Source organism: Thamnophis elegans, chromosome 2 (assembly GCF_009769535.1).
Source record: "Thamnophis elegans isolate rThaEle1 chromosome 2, rThaEle1.pri, whole genome shotgun sequence".
NCBI classification, from domain to species: Eukaryota; Metazoa; Chordata; class Lepidosauria; order Squamata; family Colubridae; genus Thamnophis; species Thamnophis elegans.
This window is the reverse complement of record NC_045542.1, coordinates 142609418-142628311: the sequence shown is the minus strand read 5'-3', so window position 1 is coordinate 142628311 and position 18894 is coordinate 142609418. Positions and strand designations below refer to the sequence as shown.

Genomic DNA, 18894 nt, shown 5'->3' with positions numbered 1-18894 from the left:
TGGTTAAAGAGAGAGAGAGTCTAGTGTCATAGAAAGACAAAAACTGAATGCCGTCATTGCCTTCCCAACTTGTAACAGGGGCCCAAAGTTGAAGTGCCCCCCCCCCCCCGGTTGGATTTTATGGGCATGGAAGGTGCTCATGAAAAGAGCAGAGAAATGGTATGTTTCCTATGGGGGCCAGGATGGGCTTCTTGATTGGGAAGCTTTTGGCAATGTTATACTTTAGTAAAGAGCTTCGTATTTCAAGTACTGGCATTAGGGGGGAAATTTCTTAACAAGAACCTCATTTTTACAGTGTGAAAGAATTTTCCAACTGTTTATGTTTATACTTCACTATTTTCAATTATGCATAGTCCTGCCAATCATCCATCAAGTATGCTTATATTCATTGTTGCCCTTGTACATCATAAATTCAAACACAAATGTTATCCCTTCATTTTTAAACAGAGTATTCTAAATATTCACTTCATACACGTACCAATCTTTCATTACTTCCTTATTAAACTACTTATCAATGAGATATCTTTATAATATACATCACTACTTAGAGTTATGCATAATATCACCAATCATCTATCAAATATACATAGATTCATTATTATCTTTATCCTTCATTTTAAAACAAAATATTCTAAATTATTCAATTCATATATATGTCTGTCTTTCATTGTATCATTATTAATCTATTTAACAACATGATTGTATTATCACTTATGTCCTTTGATTGAAACATGGATAAAACATTTTTCATTTCCAAGTTTTTTTTTTATCAAGTCCAGTGACACAAAGAACCTCTACTCCAGCCATTACCGTAAGTGGCATGTTTGGCAGGGACTTTAGGATCTGGCATAATGAATACAAGCGCTTTCCCACTTTCTCCATGAGCATGGCAGTTTGTTTGGAAGAAAATGGTGTCTTATGCCTGTGAGGGGGGAATTCATAGTTATGTTTGACTTGCAAATGGACTGGGACATCTACCTTGGTACATCTCATCCCAAGGATGGGTGTTGTTGCTGGGGAACAGTCCCTCCCAGTCCTTCTCTTAGGCCATGTTCAGAAGAGAGTGCCACTAGTGATTCCACTGTTAGTGATCCTGGGGATAGGCACAGCAGTTGGGATAGGGGTGGGTGGCCTAGCTCACTCTACAGTGCAGTTTAAGCAGCTGTCAGAGGAGTTGCAACATAGCCTAGGTCAGACTGCACGAACTTAATTGAACTGCAAGACCAGACTGACTCCTTGGCAGCAATAGTCATGCAAAATCGATGGGGGCTGGACCTCCCGACAACTGAGAAAGTGGTTTGTGTTTGGTTTTAGGAGAAGAAGAATGCTGTTTCTATAATAAATCAGGAATGGTCAGAGAAGCTGCAAAAGACCTACAAGACAGAGCATCCCAGATTGGACCAAGATTATTACGGAGAGATCAGTGGTTTTCATGGGTCGAACAGCTGTTGTTTCTGTTGCTGTGTGGAGTAGCAGGAATAGCCTTCATCCCCTGTGTGATCGCTCTACTCAGACAACTGGTTATGAGGTCAATAAGCAAATAAGGATTGAAAAAGAATTGATAGTCTCAGGAGGACCTTTGGGAAATAGGCCTTCCCAAGGTCCTCGAGAGGGGAATGAAGGATCAGATGATGGAAGGATGCACAGATGAGGCCCTGGGGATCCGAGAAGATGGAACCCAGGTGTGGATGGAATAGACATGAGAGTGAGGAATATGAATTCTGATAAAACATTTTGTGTTGTCTTCATTTCTTTGCCTTGTCAATTAAGAGCTTTGCTCATTTCCTGTCTCTCTCACTGAAGAGGGAGGGGGTTTGCGGGGGAGCGGTCTCAAAAAAACTATCTGTTCTTTTATTCTGCTCTGCAATAGGAAGGAGGGGGTGGCTGCACATTAACAACGAGACAAAAGTTAGCACCTTAAATCCTTTAGCCAGGATGTTAGGAACAAGAATAGCTGCTTATAAGAAAAAACGCCAAACCCACATAACTGGCACACTTTGCAAGACCATAACAAGCATAACGGTTAGCGGGGCTGAAATCCAAATAACCAATCAAAATTATCTGTTATGCATGCATTATTAGGGGAAGGGCAAAGGGTTGAATACGACCATCCCTTGACTATAAAAACTGCTGTAAGATTCTAGCTTTTCAAACCGGGGTCCTTATATCTTGGTACCAAAATAAAAGTATGATTCTATTTCACACCTCGTATCCGGTGATTTATCAGCTTCGACACCAAGCAAGAGTCCAGATTTGGGGACAACAGTGGCTAGCATTTCTACAAGCAGTTTCAATGCAAATGCAAACAAACTATCTCTGCAAAGAACTGTACTTACAAATACAATACCGTAGTTTGCAAACTGCAGTACAGTGATTAAAAAGAAGCAGAGTAGTTCCCAAAGAGCTTACAAACAAGCTGTACAGAACTATAGAGTGACAAAAAAGAATACTTTAAAATACTTACAGAAGCAATACCAATGCTCTAGTTTTCAAGCCCAGGTGTAGCAGAAAATAACAGGGCTTAGACGTCTCAGGATCAAGAAGTTGTTTATTTGGCAGCCGGGTTCAGAAATGCCAGTCAAAGGCTAGCATGTAACTTCTGAACAACTCTTCTAATGTAAGAGCAGTCTTATACTTTGCCAAAAGCAGCACAACACGGAAATACTTAACCCATTTCTGATTGGTTACTTTGAGGAAAGAAGCCTTATAAGCAGATACTGTCTTGCTTCCCCTTTTGTCTGGGCCACAGGTATGGAGCTCTAGTCTCATAACGGCTACGTGGCTTTATAAGAACTTTAGCTGAACTCTGTGGTTTTGTAAGAACTTCCTGTTCTTTTGCAAGCTTCAAACTCCATCTTTTACTTTATAATAACAAGGTGAAAGGGGCTCCGAGAGGCTATCCAGCCTGACCCCGTATGTTCATTCTTAATGTCCAAATCTCACTTTATGTCCTATTTTACAGGAGGAGCAGATCCTCCACTCAGTTCCAGTAAAACAAAGACAAACTTGGTCCTTCACTGGCTGCAAAAACTGCTGGATCTTGTTTGGCCATGAAGAATGAGGTGGGTATAAACTCCATGTGTAACTTTGGTCACTTAGATACCTCTCTACACCAGGAGTGTCAAACTCTATTTCAATGAGGCCCACATCAGGGTTGTGTTTGACCTCAGAGGGCCAGGATGGGTGTGGCCAGCTCAATGTCACTTGTGTTGGGTGCCTGTGGTGGCCTGAGTGCTCTGCCAGCTAAAACGAGCTCCTGAGTTCTGTTTTTTGCTGTGACGGCCTCCTGCAACCTTCTGCCAGTGAAAATGGAGCTCGGGAGAGTTGCACATGGCTCTCGCAAGCTCCATTTTTGACTGCAACAGCTTCTTGCAGCCCTCTGCCTGCAAAAACAGAGCTTGTGAGGGCTGCATGCCTCTCTAACATCTGTCCCTCCCGAGCTCTGTTTTTGCCGCAGGTTGGTCCTTTGCTATTTGCAGGGTGGATCCATGGGCCAGGTCTAAGAACCCCATGGTCCAGGTCTGGTCCCTGGGCCTTGATTTTGATACCTCTGCTCTACACTGTTGGTGTCAATATTCAAAGAAACATGCAGTTCTTTAGCTGTCCCCCAAAAGTTGGTGCCTCTATCTGAACGAATGTTTTTAAAGGGCCTCAGATAGCAATAAAACATCTGAGGGCCCTTATGAAGCTAGAAGTATCCATATTCAATAACTTCAGTGCGGACATTTCTAATGGTCATACAGGTGAATTGGGCTGCCCACCACTTACAGTTTGCTTGACACTCTCTAGTGTGATGTGTGGTCACAGACCAGGGGCCAAAGACATCAAGGCCAACGTTAGTGAAAGGATTTGTGCTGAGTGTGTCAGCTAGAAGATCAGCCATATTTTGTTTTTGTAACCTACCATGGAGCTTGCGACAAGTAATACACCCAAAGATTACCTACCCCACACACCTTTTAGCTCCAACTATCCACAAACCAGAAGTTCTTATAGCTTCTTCTCTAAATAGTCATCCTTGATGTTTGACTTCATGGTGATAGTGCAGCACAATCAAAGAACGATGTGCTGATTTCCAGGAGTGTTTTTCTCCTCTTTTTCTATCTTTCTTCCTTTAGGCAGCCACCTACTCCCAAAAGACCATTTTGGTCAAGAAGCCGGTCAGGTTTCCTCAGGGAGCTCTCTCTAGGGATAAGTCTTTAGTTTAGCATACAGTCAATTTCTTGGGATAGATTTCAAACTGCCCAGTATGGATGATGACATTTTGAGATTGACATTCTAGTACTGAACAGAAGTGTTGGCAATGGTACCAGCCTTTGCAGCTACTGCATGTGGCACTTTTGTGTGACTAAGCTATGTGAATCAGGCAAGTAGTAGCCCTAATGACTGAATTCCAGGTTGAGAAATGGAAAATCTATGTGATTCAAGTCAAGTCTCTGAGGCCAGTATCCAAAGTGAAGGAACTTTAAGATGGACTTCCAGACCAGAGTGTGCAGGTTGAATGTATCGACCTGAGGAACATCTGATCTGTGTTGCACAAGAATGCAGGCCCTGATAACCACACAGTGTCTTTAAGGTAACTTGCAGCAACATCTCTTGTATAATGGTCTGCGAGGTTGTGATCAGTAGGACAGCTTGATTTCCTAATTCTTAGAAATCTGTTGTTACCATAAACATGAAATTGTCTGGTCTCTTGTCAATGTAACCTAGCATTACCTTGCAGTCGGCATAGAATTCAATATCTTTACATTCAATGTCCATTTCTGATGAAATAATTTCAGCTTGCTCAATAGTTAATACTGTGGGCTAAGGTTCTAGTCTGGGTGTAGTATGCTCAGGATATGGAGCCAGCTTTGTTTTGCCCATAACAAATCCTATGTGACATTGTGTGCTTTAGAATCTATTCCAGTAATGGCGACCCCCGTGCATGCATAACAGATAATTTTGATTGGTTATTTGGATTTCAGCACCCCTTCCCACCCCCCAACCCCCCCCCCCCGGAACCTGTTTTCGCATTGCACACCCTTTCGGCAGCTTTCTCGCATGGAGGACATTCTGCCTCCTCGCTTGGAAAGCCCATGGGGGAAGGGTACCTCTCAACAAGTCAGGAAAGCCTCAGGAGCGTGAAGGCGTCACGTGTGCATTGTTTGTAAGCTCTTTGGGAACTACTGTGCTTCTTTTTAATCACTGTACTGCAGTTTGCAAACTACGGTATTGTATTTGTAAGTACAGTTCTTTGCAGAGATAAAGTTTGTTTGCATTTGCTTTGAAACTGCTTGTAGAAATGCTAGCCAGTGTCATCCCCAAATCTGGGCTCTTGCTTGGTGTCGAAGCTGATAAATCACCGGATACCAGGTGTGATATAGAATCATACTTTTATTTTGGTACTAGGATATAAGGTCCCCGGTACTGAAAAGCTAGAATCTTACAGCAGTTTTTATAGTCAAGGGATGGTCGTGTTCAACCCTTTGCCCTTCCCCTAATAATGCATGCATAACAGATAACTTTTTTGAGACCGCTTCCCCGCAACCCCTCTCCCTCTTCAGTGAGAGAAGACAGGAGATGAGCAAAGCTCTTAATTGTCAAGGCAAAGAAATGAAGACAACACAAAATGTTTTATCAGAATTCATATTCCTCACTCTCACGTCTATTCCATCCATTCCTGGGTTCCATCTCCTCGGATCCCCAGGGCCTCATCTGTGCATACTTCCATCATCTGATCCTTCATTCCCTCTCCAGTACCTTGGGAAGGCCTACTTCACAAAGGTCCTCCTGAGACTATTAAAGTAGAATAAAATATGGATTAAAAATATAAGAATGAAGACATAGCAAAAAAATGATAGTTAGAAGCTTACTTCAAAGAAATGTCATCATTCTCTAACCTAAAGTGACCAGATTTTAAAATTGTTTAAGCGGGATACCATTGATTGGGGGGGGGGGGTGTTCTTGATTAAAAATTTTGCCGCCTGGCGCTGCGGCGGAGGTGAAACTGCCAAAGCTCCCGCTGGCGCCCCTGCCCATGGCAGTGTCAGTGCTGCCTCCCTCCCCCTCCACTCAGAGCACCTGAGCTGGGCACCGCGTTACCCCTGCTGCCGCTGCCGTCTCCTCCGCTGTGCTTTTGAGAAGCCTTAGGGCCTTTTATTCCTGCTCCCACCCTCTCCGCCACCTTCCTACTGGCTCCCGTGGCCAGGAGGGGGCAGGGGTAATGCGATGCCCAGCTCAGGTGCTCCGAGCGGAAGGGGAGGCGCCGCTGCCACGGGCATGGGTGGCAAAAGTTTTAATCAATAACACCCTCCCATTCCATTCCCAGGCAGAAGAAAGAGACTCCGGGGAGGAGAGCTTGGCCAGTCATTGGAAGGCATTTGAGAAGGAGAAAAGCAGGCAAGGAAACTTCTCAAGAAGTTCCAGAAGTAGCTGCTTCTCCTCTGGGCTGGAGGGAGGGGAGGAGATGGAAGGAAGAAAGGAAGGAAAGACGGGAGGGAAGGAAAGAGAGGAGGGAGGCGAAAGGGAAGAAGGGAAGAGAAGGGAGGGAGGGAGGAAGAACCCAGCTTTTCCGAGAACGGTCTGCTCCAGGCCGGGGAGGGCGAACCAATAAGTTTAGACGGGACTTCGCTGACGGTTGCAAAGCAGCCTTCCCCCAACGCCCCCCCACCCTTTCAAAAGCCACCCCCATTGCCAGCCTCTCCCAACCAGATCCCCGCCTGCCTCCCCTCGGCTCACCCAGACCAGGTTGCTGAGGTGGCTTGCACGGCGGCCACCGGGGTGGTGGGGTCCAGGATGGCCTGGCTCATGTGCCCACAGAACCAGGCTTGGCGGAGAGCACTGGGTGGTGAAGTCCAGTGTCTCGGCAAGGCTCGAGTGGAGGGTTTCCCTTCGCCCCACCCTCCTCGACCTGTCAGATTGCCCCCCCAAAAGCTGGCCTCGCCTCTTCTGCCCCCCCTTTTCCTTCTCGCCCCCACCCTCGAGTGCCCAGAAGTGCCCCTCCCAGGAAGGAGCCTTGCCAGGCCCAGCCTGGCCTCACCTCATCCTGCAATTTCTTGCCGATGTCGGTGGCAGCGGCAGCCGCAAGACCTCCTCCTCCTCAGCCGCCGCCATCTTGGCTGCCCCGTCCCTCCGAGCCCCCTCACTATGGCTTCCCTCAGGCCCCACCCCGCTCTTCCCTCACCCTCATGCACCGCCGACGCCCTTTTGCCCACTCACTCGCGGCAAGCGCTTAGAAATTATCCCGTCCGCCCATCCGGGGGGCTCTCGCCCTTTGTTTACTCTCTGAAGGGGGAACGGTGAGAATGAATTCCATTTGGAAGCGCGGGAACCCGATTTGACATAGGAAAATTCACCACACCCGTTCCAGGACCATACGGCAGCAATTAAGCAAATGGTGGGGATGCTTCGTGGGGGCAGGGGTGGGTGGGAAAAGAGCTGGAGAGGGCCGCCAGCCAATAGGGATGCAAAAGGGGAGAGGCATGGCCCCGAGCAACCAGCCAATGGGAGGGAGCAGCTCAGGCGGTCTCTAATGGAAACTCTCAGCTAGAATAGTGAGAAGTCACATGTGGATTTCTTAAAATCTTTGGAGTCAAACTGAGATACTACTTGTCATGCATTCTTTAAAAAAATCGGGACTTTTTAAAAACGCCGCAGGACGCGGGACAAATTGTGAAAAATTGGGACTGTCCCACCAAAAGCGGGACGTCTAGTCTACGAATCATGTTATGGGAAATAAGACTATGGGGTGTGCTGAAGCCCTTTCCACACTCCATGCATTTACCAAATTTTTCTGAGTATAAGAAGTACCTTTCCCCCCGCCCCCCAAAAAAGAGGGTGAAAATCTGTGTGTCTTATACTCCAAAAACTATGGTATATGGCTTCTCCCCTGTGTGGATCCTTTGATGGGATGTAAGATCACTGCTTCTTCTGAAGCCCTTTCCACACTCCATGCATTTATATGGCTTCTCCCCTGTGTGGATCCTTTGATGGTTAATAAGGTGAATGTTTTGGCTAAAGTCCTTTCCACACTCCATGCATTTATATGCCTTCTCCCCTGTATGGATCCTTTGATGGGATGTAAGACCACTGCTTATTCTGAAGCTCTTTCCACACTCCATGCATTTATATGGCTTCTCCCCTGTGTGCATCCTTTGATGGGATGTAAGTTTATTGCTTTTTCTGAAGCCCTTTCCACACTCCATGCATTTATATGGCTTCTCATATTGTTGTAAATTTTTGTGTTTTTTAACTTTTACGTGGGGACTGTTTGGGGGAGTGCATGGGTATGTATGATTCGGAGGACCTGCCGGGAGATGCGGGGGCCATGGGGGTGGTTGAGGGGACCAGAGACACGGGAGAGGGTCGGGATATTACGGTCGTAACAGGGAGGGGCAGATATGGCGGGGACTTTAGGGCTGGCCATTACCGGGGAAGGAGGGTTCGCTACATCACAGAGATCCCTCCTTCCGGCCCTATGAGTCCCACTCCGAGACCAGATGGCGCAAGTAGTCAGGACCCTGGACTCAGGCTGCTGTCGCTAAATGCCAGGTCTGTGGTACATAAAGCTCCTCTCGTCCGGGACTTAATTTTAGACGAGAGGGCAGACCTGGCATGTATTACTGAAACCTGGCTGGGCCCAGAGGGAGGAGTCCCCCTTGTAGAGCTGTGCCCAGAAGGATTTCAGGTGCTGCACCAGCCGAGAGCCCAGGGAAGGGGTGGGGGTGTGGCCGTTGTTATCCGGGAGTCGTTAGTTCCTCGTAGGGTCCCTGCTCCGGAGCTTGTCGGGTGTGAGTCCCTGCTGATAAAGTTGGACCTCAAGGGTCAAGTGGGTCTGCTGTTAACGTACCTGCCTCCCAACAGCGTTGCAGCAGCCCTCCCCTCACTCCTCGAGTCGGTAGCCGAGCTGGCAATTGAGTTCCCTAGGTTGATGGTCCTGGGGGACTTTAATTTGCCTTCGCTCGGTGAAAACTCTGATGGGGCGCAGGAGTTCATGGCTTCCATGACAGCCATGGGCTTGACCCAAGTAATTCGGGGCCCAACCCATTCGGCGGGTCACATGCTCGACCTCGTATTCCTCTCGGAGCAGTGGATTTGTGATCTTGGTCTGAGGGGTAACGACATCATACCCCTGTCGTGGTCAGACCATTACCTACTGAGGCTCGACTTCCGGAGACCAAACCCCCACTGTAGGGAGGAGGAACCGACCAGGTGGTTCTGCCCCAGGCGACTTATGGAACCGTTAAGGTTCCAGACAGAGCTTGGGGTTATTCCTGATACTTTCGCCCACAGTCCGGTAGAGACTCTGGTTGCTGCCTGGCACTCAGCAGCATCGGAGGCCCTCGACCGGATTGCGCCACTACGGCCCCTCCGAGGCAGCGGATCCCGGAGACCCCCTTGGTTCACCGAGGAACTCCGGGAGATGAAGCGCCGGAGGAGATGCCTAGAGCACCGATGGAGGTCCGATAAGTCCGAATCGAACCGAGCAATGGTAACCACCTGCACCAAGGAGTACACCAGGGCACTTAGGGCAGCGAAAAGATCTCACATAGCCACCTTGGTTGCGTCCGCTGAGTCCCGCCCAGCCGCCCTGTTTAAGATAACCCGCTCCCTATTAAATAAAAGGGAAGCGGGGGAACCCTTGCAGGGCAGAGCTGAGGATTATGCCCAATTCTTAGTGGACAAAATTGCTCAGTTTCGGTCGGACTTGGACTCCATCCCCGCAGTTCCAGCCGAGGCACAAGAGGATCAGGTAGAACATCTCTGGGTTGAGTTTCAGGATGTTACCCCCGGGGATGTGGACAAGGCCATGAGGGCTGTAAGTGCCTCCACCTGCGTACTGGACCCGTGTCCCTCATGGCTGGTTACTAACAGCAGTGAGGTGACACGAGGCTGGATCCAGGCGGTTGTGACCGCCTCTCTTCGGGAGGGGAACTTCCCCGCCGCACTGAAAGCGGCGGTGGTGAGACCCCTCCTAAAAAAGCCATCTTTGGATCCAGCTGTTCTTAATAACTATCGCCCAGTCTCCAACCTTCCCTTTCTTGGGAAGGTTGTTGAGAAGGTGGTGGCCTTTCAGCTCCAACGGTCCTTGGATGAAGCTAACTATCTCGACCCCTTCCAGTCAGGCTTCAGACCCGGTTACAGCACGGAAACCGCTTTGGTCGCATTGACTGATGATCTCTGGAGAGCCAGAGATGGAGGATATTCCTCCATCCTGGTTCTCCTTGACCTCTCAGCGGCTTTCGATACCATCGACCATGGTATCCTTCTGCGACGACTGCGGGAGGTGGGAGTGGGAGGCACCGTGTTGCGGTGGTTCTCCTCCTACCTCTCGGACAGGTCGCAGTCGGTGTTAGTGGGGGGGCAGAGATCGTCCCCTAGGCCCCTAACATATGGGGTGCCTCAGGGCTCGGTCTTATCCCCCCTACTATTCAACATCTACATGAAACTGCTGGGAGAGATCATCCGTAGGCACGGGATCAGATACCATCAATATGCGGACGATACCCAGTTGTATCTGTCCGCCCCGTGCCACCTCAATGAAGCGGCAGACGTGATGAACCGAGGCCTTGAGGCCGTTATGGACTGGATGAGGGTTAACAAGCTTGTGCTCAACCCAGAAAAGACCGAGTGGCTGTTGTGTTTCCCTCCCAAAGATTCGACCAATATTCCATCACTCAGGCTGGGGGGTCAAATTTTATACCCCTCAGAGAGGGTTTGCAACTTGGGAGTCCTCCTGGATCCACAGCTATCGTTTGACCACCACCTGACGGCTGTGACCAGGGGGGCATTCGCCCAGGTTCGCCTGGTGCGCCAGTTGCGACCCTACCTGAACCGGGAGGCACTCACAACAGTCACTCGGGCCCTTGTGACCTCTAGGCTGGAATACTGCAATGTGCTCTACATGGGGCTGCCCTTGAAGAGCATCCGGCGACTTCAGCTAGTACAGAATGCGGCCGCGCGAGTGATTGTGGGTGCACCTCGGTTCACCCACATAACACCTATCCTCCGCGAGCTGCGCTGGCTACCTGTCGATCTCCGGATGCGCTTCAAGGTGCTATTAGTCACCCATAAAGCCCTGCATGGTAGTGGATCCGGATACTTGAGAGACCGCCTCCTGCCAATTACCTCCCTGCGACCAATTAGATCTCACCGATTGGGCCTCCTCCGTATTCCATCGGCCAGCCAATGCCGGCTGGCAACTACAAGGAGGAGGGCCTTCTCGGTAGTAGCCCCGACCCTTTGGAACGAACTCCCTGTGGAGATTCGTACCCTCGCCACCGTCCAGGCCTTCCGCACAGCCTTGAAGAACTGGCTAGCCCGTCAGGCCTGGGGACAAGGATAGTTGCCCCTCCCGAATGATGAATGTATGTTGCTTATTACTTTTATTATATATGTCTATGTCATTGTTGTATTTTCCCCTCCCTGATTTTATGTGAGCCGCCCTGAGTCCCCTCAGGGAAAAGGGCGGCCTACAAATGTTAATCAAATCAAATCAAATCAAATCAAAATTCTCCCCTGTGTGGATCCTTTGATGGAATATAAGTTTACAGTTTCTTCTGAAACCCTTTCCACACTCCATGCATTTATATGGCTTCTCTCCTGTGTGGATCCTTTGATGGGTAGTAAGGTGAATGTTTTGGCTAAAGTCCTTTCCACACACCATGCATTTATATGGCTTCTCCCCTGTGTGGATCCTTTGATGGCGTATAAGTTTACTGCTTGCTCTGAAGTCCTTCCCACATTCCATGCATTTATATGGCTTTTCCCCTGTGTGGTTCCTTTGATGGGTTGCATGATCTTTTGTTGTTCTGAAGCCCTTTCCACACTCCATGCATTTATATGGCTTCTCCCCTGTGTGGATCCTTTGATGGGTAATAAGTTTGCTCTTTTGACTAAAGCCCTTTCCACACTCCATGCATTTATATGGCTTCTCCCCCGTGTGGATCCTTTGATGGGATGTAAGTTCACAGTTTCTTCTGAAACCCTTTCCACACTCCATGCATTTATATGGCTTTTCAATATATTTCTTCTTTAGTTTTTCTTGTTGATCAGAAAAGTTCTGCATCTTGGTAACAATCGAAGGACATGAGCTTTCCTTATTCCAGTTATTCAACAGGTTTCTCTCCTGCCTTTGGAAATCTGTTTGAATTGCAGGTTTCTTCATTGCATCTCCTTTTCTGAACACTTTGATTGGTTCTGCAGAGTCTTTATTATAATTCTCATTATCACCTTCAAAGGGAATGAGAAATGAAAGTGGGAGAAAGGTTAGGGGAAAAAATCACTCTGTCAGAAGTCATATTGATTGCCTTCAGGTATTGTGCCAAATTCTAATATATACTGCATATTTGTATCCTAATATTGGCATGGTATAGAAATGATAGTATCTCTTTGGATGAGGGATAAAATCTTGGAAAAGACATTTAAGTCAAAAAACCTGAATGGCAACTCTTGATAGGAAGCATCTGGGCCAAAATCGTTGAAATCTGTGTGATGAAATTTGGCATTACCTCAAACCAAGGAATTATTTTGTCATAAAATGTTTATATAGAAATATAAATTAGATAGGATATATCTAAGCAAAATGCCATAAACCTATTTCCTTCCTAGGAGCACTAGAAAAACAAAACTTTCCCTTCTCTCTCTGAAGATATCAATTTATAAATGTTTTCATAAGAACTAGCTAATGGCATCTAACTACAAAATGTCTTCCTGAACTCTCTGCCTGGAGAGTAGGAAACTCTTACCAAGAGAGGCCACATTCTTATAATTCTCCAGCATGACTTCCCAATGCAGAGCTTTTTGGTCAGGATCCAGTTGAGACCACTCCTCCTCGGAGAAATAAACTGCCACTTCCTCAAAGGGCAGAAGAACCTCCTGAAAGGGAGAAAAAAATACAGAACAGACCAAGGAAGAACTGCAGGATTTTTCCTATTATTAAGAATTTCTAAAGCAAACATAGACATTAAGATAAATTGCTATGTTGAGGAGGATCCAACTTCGCGACGATATAGACGTTCAGTCTCGATGCTCCGAGACCGCAGCCAATACTTTTGCCACTGGGTGGTCCAATCGGACCTAAACCTTCTCGAAGAGACAGTGAACAGGAAGAATACATCTTGCTGTGTTCAGGGACATCACAAAGTCCCTGATCGATGCAAGAGTTCTTCAAGCTAGCAACAAAAATAACCATTTGACAACTTTGACAATCAAAGATAAGCTAATTAAGGAAACAGAAAAAGGGCATCTAAATTACATGAGAGATTTTATAAGCAAGGAGTTGCTAAGAGGAGTCCATACAAAGTTGATTAAGGAGATGATTAGAGGACTGACACCACAAATGGCAGAAGATATGGGCTGTTTTGCTACTGGAAAGATACAGGTTGATAGATGGAAAAGCACAATTTAAAACTAGTTAAACTTAGTGAAATTTAGTGACAATAGATATAGTTAAATAAATAATTGATAAAGTTACTAATGTATACAATGTGTAGTGTTATGATAAGTAATAATTAGATATGAATATTGAATGGTACCCATGAAAGGAAGATTAGAAATCCTTTTGGATTATATATAAAGGTTAATAAAAAAGAACTAAGTTAGATACAGTTAAAGTCTTGATTATTAGGGGGGAAATGTTTTGATACACGATATAGTTAAATAAAGGAGGGATAATGGTAACAATCTATATATAGGTATGGGTACAACATAAGGCAACTCTATGTAAACTGTAAACAGTGATTTGGAAAGGAGGAACAGAAAATGTTATTATTAAATATTATGGATGTTTAGCTAGAATAGGACATAAGGATTCAGTGTTAATGGAGGATTTTGGAAATAGTAAATGAAATGCCAGTATGTAGTTATGTGGTAAATCTTGGTATATTTTATGATGAAGGATGTTTAAACAATTATAGTCAAATGAAAATGGAGGAATGATGATGGCAACATGTATAAATATCTGAGTTAAAATACTTGAGTTAATATGAATTATGATTGTTGACTGAAGAGATGCACGAAAGTCTTTCTGAAACCAACTGATACACTTTCTACAGTATGTAAAGAAGGATGTGTTGTGTTTGTTTTGAAAATAAAAAATAAATTATTTTAAAAAAAGGATAAATGGCTATGTTTAGTAAGGATCTGTGGTTTAGATGACAAAATTGACAGAACAAAAAGCATTTGATGAAAGAAAGATTTTACGCCGTTTTTATCAACTTGAATGATTCTGTAGGACTTTCAGTGCCATTCAAGTTAAATTAGCCCTGTTTTCTTCTGGATCAACTGATCTACCAAACAGCCAGCAAACCCTCATCAAAATACTATTCATTCTGGAAGCAGGAGCCAGGTCACGATGTTACAACGTGCGGTCTCAACACTCTGAGACCACCGTTGACACTTTTGCCGCTGGGGGGTCCACTGAGACCTAAACTGTCCTGTAGAGACAGTGATCAGGAAGACAAAGTCTTGCTGGTCTCAGGGATATCGCAAAATCCCTGTTAAACCCAAGGGAAGTGCTTCAAGCCCGCTGTGAACAGGCAGCCCTAGGCTGATAAAGTCGGGATGCTCTGGGAGGAAGGAAGTGAAAAGAGAAAGTGAGTCCATTGGTGAGGTATTTTTTTCTATTTTGCTAAAGACTGCCCAAAGAAATATTTCCTTAAAGCCAAATTGATCCTTAAACAAAAGAATTGAGCTGCGAAAATAATCCTAATGGGATCGCTGTGGAAAGGGTTTTTTCCCCCTTTTTCATTGTAACTATTTTTTGTGGATTGAAATGTTCATCACATTCTCCATTTCTCCTCTTAAAGTGAACGGATTGATATATTTTTTTTCTTCTGCTTCTTGTTGCTTATTTTTTGACTTCTGGATTAAAACCTTCCTTTTTATTTTAACAGTTCTTCCTACTATTTGTTATTAAATCACACTAAAAGCAATCTAAAGAACTTTGTTTCCTACAGAAGGTGAAAATTAACTGCCAGTCGAAGGTGGTTTTTTTTCTGAAACAACGCATCTCTTTCTTTATTTGACTTTACTAACTCTGCAGCTGAAGGGTTTGCAACTTGTTTGCAGAAACTGATAAAAAAACCAAGGGCACCAACTGTTTTCACAGGTGCCTCTGAGAACTATTTTGGCAGAGAAAGAAAGAAAGAAAGAAAGAAAGAAAGAAAGAAAGAAAGAAAGAAAGAAAGAAAGAAAGAAGGAAGGAGAGAAAGGAAGGAAGGAAGGAAGGAAGGAAGGAAGGAAGGAAAGAAAGAAAGAAAGGGGGGGACAGAACCCTTCCCCTTTGAAGAGCATAAAAGAACTTGTGTTTAAGTCAACTTAAATAAAATAAAAGCTAAGAGAAGCCTGGAAGACTAGACTGGCAGTCATTATTGGGTTTTTTTTTCTTTCTCTCTTCTTTTTTGGAAACATGGATCAATACTTAGATGAGGAAACTTTAAAATTCCAAAATATCTTGGCTGGAATTCAAAATCTATTGGAAGGATATGGGAGAATTGAGAAAAAACTGGAAAGACTAGTCTTCCTCACAGCAAAAGATGATAGGGTTGGAGCCCCCAAAATTAAAGGGGAGAATGAAGATATAGAAGATAAAGATAAGAAAATACATGAATTTAATAATGGACCTATCCTGTTCATCCTCAACACCTTCATGAAAGTGCTGGGAGAGCTCAACCAGGGGTCTGTGTGGTGTACCATCAATACCCAGAGACTCTGCTCCTCCTCAAATTGTAAGTAAGCTGCTAGTAGTCTGAGCCATTGGCTGGACAGTAAATAAGAAAATGAAGAATGTTTTCCATTGAAGACAATTCTTAGCCTGTGCAAAGCTGGATTGTTTGGCCTCCAAATCCAGGCACAAGTCAGAAGAATTTACTTTCTAAGCCAGCGATGGTGAACCTTTTTTGGCTCGTGTGGCATAAGTGGGGGGAGCGCAGGGGGGTCGTGTGCAGGCGTGATGCACCCATAATTCAATGTGCACCCCCCAGTGCGCATGCGTGCACTACAGGCACTCCCCCCATTTTTTGCATGCTTTTTTTGTCCTCCCCGGGCTCCAGAGGCTTTATAGAAGCCTGGGGAGGGTGAAAACAGCCTCCCCCGCCCCCCGGAAACCCTCCGGAGGTTTCAGAGACCTTCAGGAAGCCTCCGGAGCAGTCAAAACGAACCTCCGAGCAAACCGGAAGTGACTTCTGGTTTGCTCGGAAGGTCGTTTTGAGCGCTCCGAAGGCTTGAGGGATCTTCAGGAGGCTTCCCCGAAGACTCCGGAGCAGTCAAAACCTCTGAGCAAACCAGAAGTCTGTTCCCAAACTTCCGGTTTGCCCGTAGGGCATGTTTTTTTGCGCTCTGGAAGCTTTAGGGAAGCTCATGAAGTCTCTGGAGGGCCTCTGGAGGGCGGGGGAGGCTCTTTTCGCCCTCCTCAGGCTCCTATAAAGCCTCTGGAGCCTGGGGAGGGCGAAAAGCGGCTTTAAAAAAGGGTGAACAGCTGACTGGCGCATGCATGCGCACTGGTCAGTTGACAGGGCAGCGCCTCGCGTGCCCTGACAAATGGCTCTGCGTGCCACCTGTGGCACACGTGCCATAGGTTCGGCATCACTGTTCTAAGCTAATAGGTCCTTGGCTAATTATTCTTTCAAAACACTTTTTACTTGCAGACATTTCTATATTTCGACTAGCCTGGTATTTGAATAATCTTAACTATTAACCATGTATTTTTCTTATTAATGATTGTAAATGAAGCATTGGAAAAATGGAAATTTGCTACTTTGAATATTGAAATATTTTTCAGGTTCATAGCACAAATTCAACTCAATTAATTACAAAAGGGGCACCATTTAGGATAGGGGGTAGGGTAGGGTAGGATAGGGTAGGATAGGTTAGAATAGTTTAGTTGGAAGGGACCTTGGAGGTCTTCTACTCCAACCTCCTGCTTAGGCAGGAAACTCTATACTGTCATGTTACCCCTAGTCCTTCTTTTCATTAAAAAAGACATACCAAATTCCAGCAACCGTTCTTTATATGCTTTAGCCTCCAGTATACTTTATTGGTCTTCTCATCTAGGAAGGACAGATGCTCACTTACTTATTTTAACTTGTGTTCCTAATCTGTTTTTTGTGGTGCTGTTTTTGATAAACTGGACTGTTTTTTTCCTTTGTGTAAAGGTGGATGAAAAACATGAGTTAAGTAGTTCTACTTTCTCCCTGTGCTTGTCACCTTCTTCCCACTTTCTGCCACCAAAGGATCAATTGTGTCCTTGACTTCTTTTTAGGTTTAACATGTTGAAAGACACTTTTTTTTGTAACAAACATTACTTCATTAGCTTTCCTCACTTCATCTTTGCCTTAGTTATGTGCCCCTCTAGTCCTCAACATACAACATGTTTTAGGGATTTACAATGACAGTGACAAAAATGACTTATGCCTGTTTTTCATACCTACGACTGTTCCAGCATCCCCATGGGCACATGATGAAACTGAATCACATTTATGACAGTTGCAGGGTCCCAGGGTCATGTGTTCCCCTTTTGTGAACCTTTGACAAGCAAACTCATTAGGGAAGCCACTTAACAACCACCATACTTCTAACCTCCGTGGTTCACTTAACACCTGTGGCAAGAAAGGTCGTAAAATGGGGCAAAGTTCACTTAACAAATGTGTCACTCAACAACAAAAAATTTAGGCTCAATTGTGGTCCTAAGTCAAAGACTACCTATAATATGTACAATGGCTGATTTCCTGAGGGGAAAAAATAGAAAACTAGTAAATCAAAGTTATTCTCATACCTGAGTTGGAGGTTCAATCATGGTTTCTGCTCCCCCTAAACAAAGAGTCGACTTCCTTCTATGATTCCCTGTGAGAGAGACAGAATTTCAAAAGGCATAATTAATAAAATGGGAGGAGGTTTGCTATAGAGGAGAGGACACAGAGAAGATGAGAAAGTTAGGATTTATCAAAGGAGTGGAAAGACCTTATATTACCTCCTGAGGTATCCTGAATTGGATTTTCCTGAGGGATCCCCCTGAAAGACAGTTCTTGAGGGAGATTTGACAGATGCCTCTTTCTCTCAGGATCGCTGATCTCCATTGCGAAGGACTTGAAATAGGATCCAGGAAAAAAAGAATTAATGGACATTACACATCATGAAGTGGTGTGTAACTCTAGTTAACACCTGATAAACTGCCAAACATTTTTCAAATCTCAAAGGAATTTCAAATACATGTTTGAAATGTAAATATAAAAAAGTAACTTTTTACCAACTCTGCAGGACTTGTAACAAAGCAAAGAAATACTGGGATAAGATTTATATTGTACTGCAGAAGATTCTCAAAGAGGGCATGAAAATCAAACCAGAGACTTTTCTTTTAGGTTTAATAGAAAAAGGGATGGAAACTACATATATAACTTTGCTGTTATATATGTTGAGAGCAGAAAGGATGCTCTTTGCAAAGCGGACGGACATTTTAATAGCCACAAAGGAGAAGTCGTTGGGAAAACCGATGGAAGAGATTGAAAAATTAACTGCTTTAGTTAAAGAAAAGACCAAGCCAATCTTGCTTCTACTTTGGAACCAATGCTGGGTTTTGTATTGAAACTTTGATTGAGTTTTGTTGATTACATAAGTTTGTTGTTATATAGAATTTGCTAGTACATATTAAGTATGTAAATGTAAGACATTGAACTTGTAATGTTACCATTTATTCGACTGTGCTAAAAAGATTCAGATTTTCAATGATTTTCTTTTTCCCCATTCACCCTACACTTCTTTCACTTCCTTTCCCCCTTTCCTACTATTTTCATTTTCTTGCATTTTATATCTTAATAAACCTACAAAAATTTGATACAAAAATCTGAACATATTATTATATTCAGGCCCAAGAAGAAGTCCTCTCACCGGCAACTCAACCTGCTCCTTCTTCTCCTCTGC

At 44.9% G+C, this 18894-nt stretch overlaps 1 protein-coding gene across 1 annotated transcript in view; it reads right to left on the bottom strand.

Moving 5' to 3' along the window:
* LOC116524022 (zinc finger protein 253-like) overlaps positions 1 to 18054 on the bottom strand; it is a 33822-nt gene extending 15768 nt beyond the window's left edge. Inside the window, exons 1-6 of the mRNA XM_032239120.1 lie at positions 17948 to 18054; positions 17753 to 17820; positions 12726 to 12855; positions 11496 to 12210; positions 7839 to 8202; positions 3301 to 3356 (exon numbers count right to left, since the gene is read on the bottom strand). Coding sequence (XP_032095011.1) covers positions 3301 to 3356; positions 7839 to 8202; positions 11496 to 12210; positions 12726 to 12855; positions 17753 to 17820; positions 17948 to 18053 — 1439 coding nt within the window. The 5' untranslated portion in view covers position 18054. The remainder of the gene's footprint in view (positions 1 to 3300; positions 3357 to 7838; positions 8203 to 11495; positions 12211 to 12725; positions 12856 to 17752; positions 17821 to 17947) is intronic.
* Between the last annotated feature and the right edge of the window lie 840 nt (positions 18055 to 18894).